At 34.7% G+C, this 18,428-nt stretch overlaps 3 protein-coding genes across 3 annotated transcripts in view; 2 read left to right on the top strand and 1 right to left on the bottom strand.

The window, feature by feature from the left end:
* LOC142222077 (ATP-binding cassette sub-family G member 8) overlaps window positions 1–18,428 on the bottom strand; it is a gene marked incomplete in the record, with an annotated part of 132,533 nt that overhangs the window by 29,574 nt on the left and 84,531 nt on the right.
* The window catches only part of LOC142222078 (ATP-binding cassette sub-family G member 5), a 115,501-nt gene that overhangs the window by 607 nt on the left and 96,466 nt on the right, over window positions 1–18,428 (top strand). The window lies entirely within an intron of this gene.
* Window positions 259–13,093, top strand: LOC142232753 (low-density lipoprotein receptor-related protein-like). Its single transcript, XM_075303419.1, has 5 exons — window positions 259–460; window positions 2,898–2,942; window positions 3,034–3,942; window positions 4,011–4,147; window positions 13,022–13,093. Exons 1-5 carry the CDS (start codon window positions 259–261, stop codon window positions 13,091–13,093), a joined length of 1,365 nt encoding a protein of 454 aa, XP_075159534.1.

The following is an 18,428-nucleotide window of genomic DNA, read 5'->3' on the forward strand; positions in this document are numbered from 1 at the left end:
TATATTACAGAGATCTTTATGGATGGTTGAACAATTTGGATAAATGTATGTCTATGAAGAACTCTCTTCATGAAGTTTTTGAACTAAAGCGAAGGCCTATCATAAGGCCTGTCTAACCCTTAGCCCAAAATCTGGTTTATTGACCAATTGAAATCAGCACATGTACACCAATAGGATGTATGTCTCGCTATTTGTCTGCTCTATATACTATTGGTCACAAGTTACCCAATTAACAAGTTTAATGATCATCTATGGACTATGGAACATGATCCCATAATTTATCGATTCATTGAGCACAACGTTCGAGACACAACTATCAATCACAATGATGTTGTGTTTAGTCCATTCGTAGAAGAAGAAAATCATGTAAAGCCAGCACTTAAAAACAAAGTCTATCCAAAAACCACAGTTACTTCTTTGAACATAACCTGGACACAGCGGGTGCTAAACACTAGTGGAAGTGATGATAGCCGGAGGTAGGTTGCGGGCCAAACTGACATAATTTGCTTTGTGTATAGTTTATTGAAGTGGAATCTTTTTTGCTATATAGTATCTCCTCTGATCAGTGAAATTGTTCTGATCAGGTTTTTTTGTATTTAATGTTAACAAGTTTTGTGAGCATATATTTGTTTAGTTTTCTTTTCGAAACTAGGTCAAGAATCATAAGTGGAGACAGTCTCAAAAATAAAAACAAAACATTGCTTAGATTGCAAAAGTTTTTGGTTGTTCTTTTTTGTTAAAGAAGATTATTACTATTGCTTTAAAATTATTAATAAATATTAATAAAACATTTTTGAGTGAGTCACCTCAATTTAAGGTCAGGTTATACTGATAAATATATTACATAAAATGCCATATATGTAATCTAGAGTTTACGACAAACAATTGGACTATATAAAGAACATTTATTTTTGATTTAAAAATATTTTAATTAATTGTATAATCTTGAAGTGTTTTTTTTGTCATTATACTAAGTTTTTCCCTAAAAGTGGAATATCCTTGAAGTAAGGCAAATTTTCCTTTTCGAAACTAGGTCAAGACTCTGGAGAGGATGATAGATATAAGACTCTGGAGAGGATGATAGATATTTATCTTAGAACTAGCATCGATTCAAGTTTGTTCTCGAAACGACAGCATGCATACTCGAAGGGCAGGTCTACTGAGACCGCATTACATGAACTAGTCAGCTTTATTGAAAGCTCACTATCTGTCAAAGAATACACAATCGTGGCGTTTCTAGACATCGAAGGGCCGTTCAATAATGTCCATCCGAGCTCGATATTAAATGGACTGACAACTCTGGATGTTGATCCATGTATACTTAGGCTGTTAGACGAACTTCTAATGAAGAGACGTATTTCAGCCACACTAGGACAAGCAAACATACAAAGGTATGTGAACAGAGGCACTCCCCAAGGAGGGGTTCTATCACCTCTTCTTTGGAATGTTGCTATAAATAACCTTCTGGTTACCCTAGAAAAAGAAAGGATAAAAGTGGTGGCATACGCCGATGATGTGGCTCTAGCGGTCAGGGGAAAATTCCCATCCACAATCAGAGATATTATTCAGAGGGCCCTCCGGATGACTGCACGCAAAGAAAAAAAAACGTTTGGAAAACGTGTACCGAAAACGTTTTTCTTTTGTTAGAGTTTTTTGAATTGCTTCCAAAATTTTAAACTTTTATCACCAAAAAAATTCGTTTGTTACAAAATTTTTATTTTTTCAATAAAAAAAGTTATTTTTGAAACAATAACACAGTCCATTTCGTTTATATCAAACACTGTTCTTTTCTGACTTTAGGTCTTTAATAAGACACATTTACAGTTCAAAATTTAATATACTACAATGAAATGTTGAACATTTTTTCGGAATCTTCCGAACATATCTGGAATATATGTAAAAAAAGACACAAAAAAAACACAAAAAAAAACTTTGGTCGAAGCAGGGATCGAACCCACGACCCTTGGCATGCAAGTCGGACGTAGCAACCACTGCTCCACGGTGCCAAACTAAATGTTTGTTTCTGTTAAATAAACTTTGTTTATTCGGTTCGTGGGCGCCGCAAGCTATGCTATATAAATATAACTTATATGGATATTTATCTATTGATGACCATAACAGGTACATAGCTCAGTGGATAGTGTGTTGGCTTACAAAGTGCATGGTCCGCGGTTCGATTCTCCGTCCAGGCGAAAGGTAAAAAAAAATTTAAAAATTTATAAAATCGTATAATTTCTTCTACATTGTTGGTATTACAGGAAAAGGTGTTAAGAACTAAAAAACATCGTGGATGTGAGAAAGATGTGAGGGAAAATGCAATTAGCAAAAAAACAATGTTTTTTTTGAGTTTGTCCTTATGAAATTGTTTTTACATCCTGGAAAAGAATAAACGCTTATCACAAAAAGTATATACTTTTCTCCCAAATACACTTCCTTACATCTAAAAGCAAATGAGAAACGAACTTTGTTTGTCTAAAATTTCGTTTGGGAGGAAAGAATTATTTTTTTTTGCGTGTGAGAAATGGGCGAAAGACAATGGTCTTGGGGTAAATCCTGCAAGGACAGAACTAGTCATGTACTGCAAATCAATCAATCATGAGGGAAGCTGAACTTTAAGCTTAATATTGAAGAAAGAGCGAGAAAAGCAACGGTAGCTTTGTACTCGTACAAAAAGGCAATAGGAAAAAAGTGGGGACTAAAACCAAAAATTGTGCATTGGCTATACACAGCAGTGGTTAGATCTATAATGCTATATGGTGTTGTAGTCTGGTGGCCGGCACTTCACCAGCCAACAAGCTTAGACAAAGTTCAGCGTATGGCGTGTTTGTGTATCTCAGGCGCATTCAGCAAGACAGGAACAAATTCCCTCAATGTCATGCTGCATCTATTGACTTTAGACATTTTGGCTGCCACCATTTATCCATTCTCCATAACGGTATTCCGTAACTATATCTATTGGACCGATTTGCGGTGTTGAGAGGTGTATACCGGGCCGAGAAACATACAGGGGCCAATATGATTGAAATGGTTAAGCCTATAGTGCTGAACGTCAGAAGTGCAATGTCAATCCTTGCCTCATCAATAATGGTGGTTGCGCTCAATCATGCCATCCTGCTCCCAATGGTAAGGCCGAATGTAAATGTGACGACAATTCGAAGATTGTAAATGAAGGACGCATGTGTGCTCCACGCAATAACACCTGTGAAGCTAGCAAATTCTATTGCCAGAATGGTAAATGTATATCGCGTATGTGGTCCTGTGATGGTGATGACGATTGTGGAGATAATTCCGATGAAGATCCCAACTACTGTGCCTATCATTCCTGCTCGCCCAATGAGTTCCGTTGCAACAATGGTCGTTGTATATTCAAAAGTTGGAAATGTGATCATGAGAACGACTGCAAAGATAGCTCTGATGAGGTGGACTGTACCGATCCTCCTTGTGTGGATGGTGAATTCACTTGTGGAAATGGTCGCTGCATACCCATGTCTCAGGTTTGTAATGGTGTCAATGATTGTAAGGACAATGCCACATCGGATGAAACCCATGAAAGATGTCCCACCAATACCACCTGTCCTGCCAATCATCTGAAATGTGAAAAGACCAACATTTGTGTGGAACCCTATTGGCTATGTGATGGTGATAATGATTATGGTGATAACTCTGACGAAGATCCTTTGCATTGTGGCCAAAGAACTTGCCCTGCCAATAGTTTCCGTTGTCCCAATCATCGTTGTATCCCAGCCACCTGGTATTGCGATGGTGATGATGATTGCGGTGATGGTGCCGATGAGCCTCCAGAGTATTGTAAATCCGAAGGAAGAACTTGCTTTGGAGATCTCTTCACTTGTGACAATGGCAATTGTATACCAAGTATTTATATATTTGATGGTGATAATGATTGCTTGGATAATTCCGATGAGTATAGCCGACATCAGTGCAGTAAGTCTAAAAGGAAAGAATTCTTGCGAACGTAAAATTTTTTACGTCGATCTCTTTTTCTTTTGTAGATGAACGTAAATGTGATGAGGAGACCGAATTCACCTGTGTGGAAAATAAATCCTGGGGACGAGCCCAATGTATACCCAAGAAATGGATATGTGATGGCGATCCAGATTGTGTGGATGGGGTCGGTGCAACAACGGTTGTGAGGTTGAGCGAGCTATCGCTGTGGTCGAAAAAAGTTACGGTCACAGTTCGGTCCTCAAAATAATGTCAGATGTGCCTAACGTAGTGGATTACACTTTGGCGAGTCCACTTTTCGACAAAAAGTTTGAGACTCTAATCCCCACCAGTGAGGCGTGGTGCACACAGACCCCGGGGAATAAAGAATATATAGATTTCTACACTGATAGCTCCAAATTGGATGGACAATTGGGTTTCGGAGATAAAAAGCATTGGCAACTGAGGCCATCAGCTAACGATTACTACTTTTGATTTATAACTACATATTAATATTAGTAAAATATTTTTTTTTGTTGAGTGAGTCATTTCAATTTATGGTCAGGTTATATTAAAAAAATATTTACTTAATTTTATAACGTAAAGTTTACGGCAAGCAATGTGCACATTGTATCCAATTCTAGCTTAATGACAACGGACATATTTTTATAGCCGAGTCCAAACGGTGTTTCAAATTGTGGTAAATCCACTTAGAGAAGCGTTGAAACACTCAGAAATATCACTACAATGGAAAAAATATTGTCGTGAGGCCAAAGATTTCATGTCCTTAAAATAAGAATGCGTTTTTTGCTTAGTATAGAAGACGCATTTCTCTGACATAAAGATTTTTTTCTTGCCCAAATGACGATAAACATTTTTTATAAAGTCGTTTGTTTCCTTATGATTAAGTGATTCGATTTAAAAATGGGTATCTTAAAATGAAAGAAAATATTGTTTGACTAAGGTTAACCTGTCTTTAATAATTGTGAAAAATTCTTCAAAAGTAATAAAATGGTCTTTAAATTTGTTGTCTTTTTGCATTTTGACAACAAAGCAAAAACGCGTTTAAAAATGGGAGATGTTTTTTAACACTTTATTTTAAAGTCGATTTTTATTTGTAACATAGCAAATTTTCTACTTGAAGTCGAGCCTAAATTTGAAAATTTAGGTTATCGTTAACACGTTTTTAACGGACTTTAATTGCACATGAAGAAAAAACAGAAAAAAGCAAATAAATTAAAATTTGCCTACTAGAACCAAGTACGCAAAACTTAAATTTAAAATACAGTTTTGTCTTAAATGTACACGCAGAGAAGGAATATTATCACCCCAACCATATTTCAAGAGCAAAATGTTACTTTTTCACGGTAAACATGTAGCATGTTTGTCGAAACCATGTTCTTTTCTCGGAAATTATGTATTTGATTTCGGGAAGCATGTTATGTTTGACGAGAAGAAAGTATTTTTGCGAAAAAAATGTTACATATGTGAGGTGATCATATCCCTTCTCTGGGTGCAGGGTGTAACATGGATGACTCGTCGGCTTTAAACTTTCTTTACTTGTTTCTTTAGCTCAAAAATACTAAGAAGATGCTTCTAAATAGGTTCATATTTTTACAATTCATTTATTGATAACTCATGGTACACGCAAAAAAATAATTCTTTCCTCCCAAACGAAATTTTAGACAAACAAAGTTCGTTTCTCATTTGCTTTTCGCTGTAAGGAAGTGTATTTGGAAGAAAAGTATATACTTTTTGTGATAAACGTTTATTCTTTTCCAGGACGTAAAAACAATTTCATAAAGACAAAAAAAACATTGTTTTCTTGCTAATTACATTTTCCCTCACATCTTTCTCACATCCACGATGTTTTTTAGTTCTTAACACCTTTTCCTGTAATACCAACAATGTAGAAGAAATTATACGATTTTATAAATTTTTAAAATTTTTTTTACCTTTCGCCTGGACGGAGAATCGAACCGCGGACCATGCACTTTGTAAGCCAACACACTATCCACTGAGCTATGTACCTGTTATGGTCATCAATAGATAAATATCCATATAAGTTATATTTATATAGCATAGCTTGCGGCGCCCACGAACCGAATAAACAAAGTTTATTTAACAGAAACAAACATTTAGTTTTGCACCGTGGTGCAGTGGTTGCTACGTCCGACTTGCATGCCAAGGGTCGTGGGTTCGATCCCTGCTTCGACCAAAGTGTGTTTTTTTTTGTGTTTTTTTGTGTTTTTTTTGTGTTTTTTTTTTACATATATTCCAGATATGTTCGGAAGATTCCGAAAAAATGTTCAACATTTCATTGTAGTATATTAAATTTTGAACTGTAAAATGTGTCTTATTAAAGACCTAAAGTCAGAAAAGAACAGTGTTTGATATAAACGAAATGGACTGTGTTGTTGTTTCAAAAATAACTTTTTTTATTGAAAAAATAAAAATTTTGTAACAAACGAATTTTTTTGATGATACAAGTTTAAAATTTTCGAAGCAATTCAAAAAACTCTAACAAAAGAGTTTTCAGTACACGTTTTCCAAACGTTTTTTTTCTTTGCGTGTAGAAAGACCATTCACTTCGTAGTTTAGTATTTTAAGCATCTTAAATATTTGGTAATTGTACGTGCAAACTCCGTTAGTGTAATTGATCACAGTACCCATAACGAAATTAACTAAAAACTAACTAAATGGTTTAAACTTAGTTGTTGATTGAATAGGGTCTTATCTTTATCTATACTAAGTTGTAAAGTATTCGAGAAATGTAAACGATTGTCTGTTTTTATCAGTAAACGACATTTTTGTCAACTGAATGTGCCTAAATTACATTCAAACCCTGGGTATACAATTTAATATTATAAATTCTCGTAATGAATTCTTTTTGTTCATTGTTCTTTCTTGGCGATTAGAATAATGTGTTATTCTATGTGGGATTGATTTTAGCTTAGGTGGTAGATCATCAATCATTATTTGTTTTGACACACGTTTATTGTACAGATAAGCAAATTATTATTAAAATTTTGTAAAATAGAAAGATAAAGCAATAATATAAAGCGGGTACAGAGAAATTTTCTTTGCCCGAGTACCCTCGACCCTAAAACGTCAATAGATACATCCAGAAAAAAGTGAATCCACCGTGATAGAAAATGTATGTTTAAAATATTTATATTTAATTGCAACATGATATAACATGATACACAACCTAAATTTTAGGATGCGAAATTTACAAAATATTGAGAACAAATTTCTTTAAAATAATTAAATTTTAATTAAAATAAAGTTTATACACTTTGCTTCAAATTTTTTTTTATTAAATTTAGGACACAAATTTTGTAAATTTCGTCCCTCCGTTAAAGTCGCATGTATTTGAACTAAGGCTAATTTCTTTCAAGTAAAGAAACACATTTTTGATTTAAAGAAATTGTCCTTAAATTAACTGCAATATATTAAGATTTAAGATAAAAACGCTTCAAATATAGGCTAAGACTTATTTTGAGGATTTGGCATCTTTGGCTTAGAGTTTTTTTTTGGAATTAAGAAAACATTTTTTACTTTGAAGTATCCATTATAATTTGGATTATTAAACTGGCATTTGTTTGTACATGAGTACATTTATTAATAAACCGCGAAAAAGAGAATGGAAATTTGATAAATGAGATCTGTATACTAATTTTAATTTTATTGGTCCTAGATTTAAGGACAAATAGGTCACTAAAAATTTCTTTATTTTAAAGAAGCCGCATCTTTAGCTCGGAATCAATACCAAAATCCTTAAGGGAAGGTCAAAATCGTTAGATCCAAGTAAACTATTTTAAAATTATGGTTTTTGTCAAATTGAAGAGAATTTACAAACTTAAAATATTTTTTTCTGTTGTTTAAGAAAATTTCATATTTTGAAGGCGTTAAAGTTGTCATTGAGTTAAGCATAGAATCAGGCAGCACCCATTTATATGATGTAAGCTCACAATTTGTTAGTCTATACCTTTTGGAAAAAATATTTGGAATATTTTTTAAGCTGACAGTAAGTGGAATTACTGATCCACTGGTGACATTTCTGAGGGTTTCAAAGCTTCTCTAAGTGGTTTCACTGCAATGTGGAACGCCGTTCGGACTCGGCTATAAAAAGGAGGTCCCTTGTCATTGAGCTTAACATGGAATCGGGCAGCACTCAGTGATAAGAGAGAAGTTCACCAATGTGGTATCACAATGGACTGAATAGTCTAAGTGAGCCTGATACATCGGGCTGCCACCTAACCTAACCTTGGTACTATATAAAAATAATATGCATTTAATACTAGCGACGCCATCTATGGGTATATAGTACCAACCTTCAAATGATTCGTGTCAAAATTTGACGTCTGTAAGTCAATTAGTTTGTGAGATAGAGCGTCTTTTGTGAAGCAACTTTTGTTATTGTGGAAAAAATGGAAAAAAAAGGAATTTCGTGTTTTGATAAAATACTTTTTCTGAAGGGAAACAAGTATATACGGCCGTAAGTTCGGCCAGGCCGAAGCTTATGTACCCTCCATCATGGATTGCGTAGAAACTTCTTCTAAACACTGCCATCCACAATCGAATTACTTAAGTTGCGGTAACGCTTGCCGATGGCAAGGTATCTTAAATCCTCCTAACACCATCTTCTAAATTGTATGTAAGTCCATACGTGGTATATATTAAATCAAAAAAGATCGATCCAATACGTATATAATTCAGTTTGACAAAGTAGACATAAAATTTTGACAAAATTTTCTACAGAAATAAAATGTTAACAAAATTTTCTATAGAAATAAAATTTTCACAAAATTTTCTATAGAAATAAAAATTTTGACAAAATTTTCTATAGAAAGAAAATTTTGACAAAAATTTCTACAGAAATAAAATTTTAACAAAATTTTCTATAGAAATAAAATCTTGGTAGATTATTTTTGGCTCGAGTGGCAACCATGATTATGAACCGAATAAAATTTGAACAAAATTTTCTATAGAAATAAAATTTTGACAAAATTTTCCATAGAAATAAAATTTTGACTATGATAAAAATGTTATTATGAACCGAATAAAATTTTAACAAAATTTTCTCTAGAAATAAAATTTTGAAAAAATTTTCTATAGAAATAAAATTTGGACAAAATTTTCTATAGAAATAAAATTTTGACAAAATTTTCTATAGAAATAAAATTTGGTAGATTATTTTTGGCTCTAGTGGCAACCATGATTATGAACCGATATGGACCAATTTTTGTGTGATTGGACCAATTTTGGTATGGTTGTTAGCGACCATATACTAACACCACGTTCCTAATTTGAACCGGATCGGATGAATTTGCTCCTCCAAGAGGCTGCGGAGGTCAAATCTGGAGAACGTTTTATATGGGGGCTATATATAATTATGGACCGATATGGACCAATTCTGGCACGGTTGTTAAAGATCATATACTAACACCATGTTCCAAATTACAACCGGATTGGATGAAATTTGCTTCTCATGGAGACTTCGCAAGCCAAATCTGGGGATCTGTTTATATGGGGGCTATATATAATTATGAACCGATGTGGACCAATTTTTGCATGGTTGTTAGATACCATATACCAACATCATGTACCAAATTTCAGGCGGATCGGATGAAATTTGTTTCTCTTTGAGGCTCCGCAACCCAAATCTGGGGATCGGTTTATATGGACGCTATATATAATTATGGACCGATGTGGACAAATTTTTGCACGGTTGTTAGAGACCATATACCAATACCATGTACCAAATTTCAGCCGGATCGGATGCAATTTGCTTCTCTTTGAGTCTTCGCAAGCCAAATCTGGAGATCGGTTTATATGGGGTCTATATATAATTATGGACCGATGAGGACCAATTTTTGCATGGTTGTTACAGACCATATACCAACATCATGTACCAAATTTCAGATGGATCGGATGAAATTTGCTTCTCTTTGAGGCTCCGCAAGGCAAATCTGGGGATCGGTTTATATGGGGGCTATATATAATTATGGACCGATGTGGACCAATTTTTGCATGATTGTTAGAGACCATATACCAACACCATGTACCAAATTTCAGCCGGATCGGATGAAATATGTTTCTCTTAGAGGCTCCACAAGCCAAATCTGGGGATCGGTTTATATGGGGGCTATATATAATTAAGGACCGATATGGACCAATTTTTGCATGGTTGTTAGAGACCATATACCAACATCATGTACCAAATTTCAGGCGGATCGGATGAAATATGCTTCTCTTTTAGGCTCCGCAAGCCAAATCTGGGGATCGGTTTATATGGGGGCTATATATAATTATGAACCGATGTGGACCAATTTTTGCATGGTTATTAGAGACCATATACAAACACCATATACCAAATTTCAGCCGGATCGGATGAAATATGCTTCCGTTAGAGGCTCCACAAGCCAAATCTAAGGGTCCCTTTATATGGGGGCTATATATAATTATGAACCGATGTGGACCAATTTTTGCATGGTTATTAGATACCATATACCAACATCATGTACCAAATTTCAGGCGGATCGGATGAAATTTGTTTCTCTTTGAGGCTCCGCAACCCAAATCTGGGGATCGGTTTATATGGACGCTATATATAATTATGGACCGATGTGGACAAATTTTTGCACGGTTGTTAGAGACCATATACCAATACCATGTACCAAATTTCAGCCGGATCGGATGCAATTTGCTTCTCTTTGAGTCTTCGCAAGCCAAATCTGGAGATCGGTTTATATGGGGTCTATATATAATTATGGACCGATGAGGACCAATTTTTGCATGGTTGTTACAGACCATATACCAACATCATGTACCAAATTTCAGCCGGATCGGATGAAATATGTTTCTCTTAGAGGCTCCACAAGCCAAATCTGGGGATCGGTTTATATGGGGGCTATATATAATTAAGGACCGATATGGACCAATTTTTGCATGGTTGTTAGAGACCATATACCAACATCATGTACCAAATTTCAGGCGGATCGGATGAAATATGCTTCTCTTTTAGGCTCCGCAAGCCAAATCTGGGGATCGGTTTATATGGGGGCTATATATAATTATGAACCGATGTGGACCAATTTTTGCATGGTTATTAGAGACCATATACAAACACCATATACCAAATTTCAGCCGGATCGGATGAAATATGCTTCCGTTAGAGGCTCCACAAGCCAAATCTAAGGGTCCCTTTATATGGGGGCTATACGTAAAAGTGGACCGATACGGCCCATTTTCAATACCATCCGACCTACATCGATAACAACTACTTGTGCCAAGTTTCAAGTCGATAGCTTGTTTCGTTCGGAAGTTAGCGTGATTTCAACAGACGGACGGACGGACGGACGGACATGCTTAGATCGACTCAGAATTTCACCACGACCCAGAATATATATACTTTATGGGGCCTTAGAGCAATATTTCGATGTGTCCGCTGGCAAAGTAATGGCCTCTGTTTTTTGGGGTGCGCATGGAATAATTTTTATCGATTATCTTGAGAAGGGAAAAACCATCAACAGTGACTATTATATGGCGTTATTGGAGCATTTGAAGGTCGAAATCGCGCCAAAACGGCCCCATATGAAGAAAAAAGTGTTGTTCCACCAAGACAACACACCGTGCCACAAGTCATTGAGAACGATGGCAAAAATTCATGAATTGGGCTTCGAATTGCTTCCCCACCCACCGTATTCTCCAGATCTGGCCCCCAGCGACTTTTTCTTGTTCTCAGACCTCAAAAGCATGCTCGCAGGGAAAAAATTTGGCTGAAATGAAGAGGTGATCGCCGAAACTGAGGCCTATTTTGAGGCAAAACCGAAGGAGAACTACCAAAATGGTATCAAAAAATTGGAAGGTCGTTATAATCGTTGTATCGCTCTTGAAGGGAACTATGTTGAATAATAAAAACGAATTTAGACAAAAAAAAATGTGTTTTTCTTTGTTAGACCGGGGACTTATCAGCCAACCTGTTATATTTGTTGTGTTTTTCATTAATTATTATCATTAGTTTTATAGACCGATATTTGGACACTCTGAAAAGCGGACACCCTTCAAAAGGGGACAATTGTCGTTAGTCGTTTTCTATATTATTACATTAAAATTAACCTCTCATTAGTGGACACCTCCGTGGCTGTTCACTTCTGAGAGGTTTCACTGTATTTGGTTTTGTTTAGAAATTATTCCCACACATTTGTGCATTTTATTAATAAAAATTACAGTGAAAGGAATGGCAATTTGTTCCAAATGGAACATTAACAAAAAATGTTACAAATTACTTAGTTTTGAGTGAAATATTTAGAGGCATAATTTACTTATGCTTTCAAAAAGTGTTAGGCAAAGATAATTGAGTCATTCCATTAGATGCCTGAACCAAAGATGGGAATTGTTATGCATTAACATGAAGTATGAAACATTTGTTCGATATGAATGGGGATATTTTATGTTAATAGGTCCAAATTTACCAGCCATTCATAGAGAAATAAAACTATTCTTAAATAAAAAAAGATATCATAATTTTATGAGAAGTATTTTCCTAACTCTGAGCTACGTCGTCGACACCATGGTCATTATTAACTTGTTTGGTTTATACCCCACAAATATCCATTTTATTTACAAGGAGAGTGCCAAACCAGCCCCCGCATATTTACGAGCAAACATGTTATTATGCATTCGATGCAAAATAAAACAAAAACGTGTAACGCCAAAGAGGTAATTTCCAAAACTTTTTTTTTTTGTTTTGCCAAATGACGACGCATTGCATCGACGTACGTCAAGCACGAGTGAAATAATTTGCATACAACTCATAGGGGAGGCACCATGATGAGATGCATCATCATCATTTCTGGAAATGATCCGAAAAGCAACAGCTAACTCTTATTTGTGTTTTATGTAAAATACAAGTTTCACTTTCACACTCGTTTGATAAATGAAGAAATGAATGAAAGAAAAAAAAAAATCAAAAATATTTAAAAAAGAAAACGTAATAGCTTATTCAATTACTTTGATTGCTTGGCATATATTAAATCAATGTAGTAGACAATTTTAAAATGACATTTTACAGGTTATTGTTGATGCTATGGAAATTGCAGTACAAGTTAGTACCGATTTGGATTGCAACAGGGAATTTTCTTAATTTAATGGAATATACCGATAACTTTCACTGCCTATTAATTGGCTAGAATCTGAGGAACCATATTCCTTAAATCAAAACAAAAAATATTTTGATTTATCCTGTATTAATCTTAAATTTCTACTAATCGACTGTTGATGTTTCTCAAAATCGTTTAAAATTAACTTTTGGTGTTCACGAAAAACAACTAATCAATTTTTAATGTTTACGAAAGTGATTAGTTGTTTTTTAACGTAAAAATTTAGAAGTTACATTTCACAGAAAGAATGTCACCAAAAAATTTCCAATTAACACTTTTAATTGAATTTAAAACAATAATAATTAAATTTTTTTTTAATTTTTTTATTAAAATAACAAAAAAACAAAAATTCATAGCATCAATTAATTTTATTAATTAACTTTCAATTAAAAATTAATTGGGTTAAAATGTCGACTAGTCCAATTTTGTAAAAAGTCAATCTACAGTGTTATCACACTGAAAAATTGGATTGTGAGGTCAAAGATTTCATGTCCTTAAAATACGAATGCGTTTCTTGAGTATCATAGAAGTTGGATTTCTTAGATACAACGATTTTTACTTTACCGAAAATTGATAATATTTTTATTGATTGTCCTTACAGATTTTATATTAAAATGTCTGTTTTACTTGCATAATTTATACTTGAAGTCGAGTTGGGATGTGAAATTGTGCAAAAAAATGTGCTTTCCACCTTAACCAAATTTTAGAACAATGGACATGGTTGGAAATTATTTTTCGTGGTAAAAAATTTTGTTGCAATAATGGTTTATTATTTTTATAATAATTATTGACGTGCTTTACAATTTAATAAATACTAGTTTTTTTTTTTTTAATTTTCTTTAAAATTTTATCTTCATTATATCTCTCGCATTTCCACCTGATTTATTTAGCTCTCACAAAGGGTGTAGAAGCAAATTACGGGCTTCATAAATTATATTGAAATTTTATAAAATTATTATTCCCTCCACCATAGGTACACACAAAAAAAATTTTTCTCATTCAATCACGAAATTAATTGATCCAATTAATTTTTTATACCTTAACGAAATTTTAGAACAATGAACATGGTTTGGCAATTGTTTTTCGTTGTAAAGAGAGTTTGTTTGGAATAAATTTACAATTTAATAAATACTAGTTTTTTTTTTTAATTTTTGGCCAATTTCATCTTCCGTATATTTTTCGCACTTCCACATAATTTATTTAGCTCTCGCAAGGAATGTAGGAGGACATATTAGACTTTATAAATTATTTTGAAATTTAGGAAAAGTGGCATTGACAAGATGTATCATATTTGTGGCGTAAAACTATTCTTTTTCCAGAGAAGAACAGGGTCTGATATAAACGAAATTGACTGTGATTTTTGAATAAAAATACTTTTTATTTATGGCAAAAATAAAATTTTTGGCTGATAAAAGTTTGAACTTTCCAGAGAGATACAAAAAAACTGTAAATATAGAACAATGTTTGTGAATCAGTTTTCCAAACGATTTAGTTTTTGCTCGCGTATAATTTGCGGCTAATATGTTTATGAAGAACTTTGTTACTACATCATGAAAAAAATGTAGAACCGTATAAGTTAAAATTTCTTTCTCAGCATCATGTACATATTTGTTCTCTCATTAAATACATATTGCCCTACTCCAGAGACATACTTTATTTGCTTTAACTGGCAATAAAACCGAAAAAAATTATATCCAAACATATCCAAAGTTTTCATAAAATTGTGGAGAAATTTTGTGCTTCAAAATTAGTATGTGCAAAAGAAGATTATAGGACATCATAACTAAATATACATATGAAAATGCAATAAACGCCCAGTAAAATAACATAAAATTATAGCTCTGGGTGGTTCATTATCAACGAGAAATCGAAATAAAAATATATGTCAAAATTACCAACATTTCTACTTTTTCACCAAAAAGTGCAACAATCCATAAACAACTCTCAGGCCAAAACTTGTAACCTGAAGATGATGCACTTGTTGCAGTTAAACCATGTCACAGCTCTTTAGCCATCAAAGATGTCTAACACAAGCCATGAACTTTCCCAAAAGACACAAGGCACGTTGTAATAAAAAAAAAAATCAGCATGAAAGCGGCAACAGCTATCTGTAAAATGAAAACAAGAAAACTTGAAGCTAAAGAGAACCAGAAACAGAAACCGGCGTCATTATTATAGGCCATTTGTATAATGCGAACGGAATGAGTTATTCGCATTGAGGATACCGGTTACTTCAAATCGAATAAAACAGTATATGCAGAAAAATAAAATTCATAGACAATTCTCTCCTAAATATGAAGCAAAAATGTCACAGATAGTGATCCTTGAATAAAACCGACTCGGTCCTTTGTTGGATAGTGAGATAAGAAGAGTGGTTTTACCGATGCAGTTGATGTAGTAGGTTATTATGGTCCAGCCGATTATCATATTTTTTTTTAATTTGAAAAAATTATTTTAAGCCAAGATCATATTGGAAGCGCAAATTAGTAATACGGGATTGCAAACAGGTGGCGTAGTTTCAGACAATACTGAAACTCTAATCATGTCATGATCTCATTTCACAGCTTTCATTTTCTGGGTGTATCCTTCCATGTTGTTACTTTGCCTCTAAACATGTCAGTGCCCACAAAACAGTATTTGCGGGAAGTTTTGATTTATTTCTTCAATTTCTTCAGTTTGGAGAAAAGTGCAGATCAATCGTATGGATTACTCTGCGAATCTTATCGATAGTGTGCTCTTTCGGTATTAACGTGCGATAGGTGATTTATACGTTTCAGAAGTGGTGATTTTGATATGGAAGATGAAGAACTTCTTGGAAGCTTTACTCAATGAAGGTTAGGTTAGGTTAGGTGGCATCCCGATGTATCAGGCTCACTTAGACTATTCAGTCCATTGTGATACCACATTGGTGAACTTCTCTCTTATCACTGAGTGCTGCCCGATTCCATGTTAAGCTCAATGACAAGGGACCTCCTTTTTATAGCCGAGTCCGAACGGCGTTCCACATTGCAGTGAAACCACTTAGAGAAGCTTTGAAACCCTCAGAAATTTCACCAGCATTACTGAGGTGAGATAATCCACCGCTGAAAAACTTTTTGGTGTTCGCTCGAAGCAGGAATCGAACCCACGACCTTGTGTATGCAAGGTGGGCATGCTAACCATTGCACCACGGTGGCTCCCTCAATGAAGAATCGTGTCAAACGCAAGAAGAAGTTATACGCTAAACCATTGCTTTTCGATTAAAAAGTTTGGAAATTATTCAAAAGCAAGGAAATTGGGTATCGTATGAGTTGAAGTCGGGAGACGTTGAAAGGCGATTTTTCACTTGTGAACAGCTGCTTCAAGGGCAACAAAGGGAGGTCCCCTTTTATAGTCTGAACGACGTTCCACATTGTGGTAAAACCATTTAGAGAAGCTTCCAAACATTCAGAAATGTCACCAGAATTACTGAGTCGGGATAAACCACCGCCGAAGAACTGGTTGTTATTTGGTCGACAATGGTATTAAACACATGACCCTTTGTCTGCAAGGCGGACATGCTAACCAGACATGCATTTAAGAAAAACGTAAAAAAATCGGTAATAAAAATAATATTAAAATGAAATATTTTTTGTTTAAAACAACAATAAATATTGATTTCAAATGGAAAACAGAAAATTAACATGCACAACTATGTATTTCAACAATAAAACTATAATAAATTAGTTAATTAAATTAACTTAATAACTTTGATCTGCAAATAAATGTGCCTACCGATCGGCGCAGAATAACCTCCTGAATCGATCTAGCCCTTTGTGGTCGTCAGTCCATGTATTTGTTTTTCGCAGGAATCCGGTCGCAATTTTTAAACGATTTGGATGATATTTGGTTCAGAGCGTTTTTTTGCAATAAGGACGAACAACTATTGAATTTGAAAAAAATCGGATCAAATTTAAAATTTAGATAGAAAAATCGTCAAAATGCCGATAAATCGGCAAAATTGGTAGGCCTGATGCTAACCATTGCAGTGGATCGTCAAAATGCCGATAAATCGGCAAAATTGGTAGGCCTGATGCTAACCATTGCAGTGGATTCACTAAGACCATCTCAAAATCCTATGGTAATCCCGGTCATGCCTCAAAATCGATGGCAATGCTTAACACTTTTAGGATACAATCAGAAAAAAATTATTACGTCCTAAAATGTGGATCGAATTCTATGAAGTCAAGTTTGATGCATTTAAAACTCATAACGCTATTTTCAAAAATATGCTTTTCTGGAAAGCTTGTAGTACTTCTGAGTAATCTGCGGTCAAAATTGAAAATAAAATTTTGAAAAAAAAATTCAAACAAGTGTATACGGCCGTAAGTTCGGCCAGGCCGAATCTTATGTACCCTCCACCATGGATTGCGTAGAAACTTCTACGAAAGACTGTCATCCACAATCGAAATACTTGTGGTATCTTAAAACTTCTTAACATCGTTTTCTAAATTGTGAGTTAGTCCATACGTGGTATATATTAGACAAAAAAGTTATGTATAGTTAAGTCTACAAATAATTACGAATCGATATGGACTTTTTGCACGGTACGTAGAGAGCCAGAATTGAAATATGGGGGTCGCTTATATGGGGGCTATATACAATTATGAACGTGATATGGACCAATTTTTGTGTGATTGGAAATCGCTTTATCTGAGGGATATATATAACTATAGACTGATATGGCATGGTTGTTAACGACCATATACTAGCACAATGTACCAAATTTCAACTGACTCGGATGAAATGTGCTCCTCCAAGAGGCTTCAAAACCAAATCTCGGGATCGGTTTATATGGGGCAATATATGATTATGGACTGATATGGACCACTTTTGGCATGGTTGTTAAATATCATATACGATCACCACGTACCAAATTTCAAGCAGATCGGATGAATTTTGCTTCTCCTAAAGGCAACGGAGGTCAAATCTGGGGATCGGTTTATATGGGGGCTATATATAATTATGGACCGATGTCAACCAATTTTTGCATGGTTGTTAGAGACCATATACTAACACTATGTACCAAATTTCAGCCGGATCGGATGAAATTTGCTTCTCTTAGAGGCTCCGAAAGCCAAAGCGGGGGATCGGTTTATATGGGGGCTATACGTAATTATGAACCGATGTGGACCAATTTTTGCATGGTTGTTAGAGACCATATACTAACACCATGTACCAAATTTCAGGCGGATCGGATGAAATTTGCTTCTCTTAGAGGCCTCGCAAGCCAAATTTGGGGGTTCGTTTATATGGGGGCTATACGTAAAAGTGGACCAATATGGCCCATTTGTAATACCA

Source organism: Haematobia irritans, chromosome 1 (assembly GCF_050003625.1).
Source record: "Haematobia irritans isolate KBUSLIRL chromosome 1, ASM5000362v1, whole genome shotgun sequence".
NCBI classification, from domain to species: domain Eukaryota; kingdom Metazoa; phylum Arthropoda; class Insecta; order Diptera; family Muscidae; genus Haematobia; species Haematobia irritans.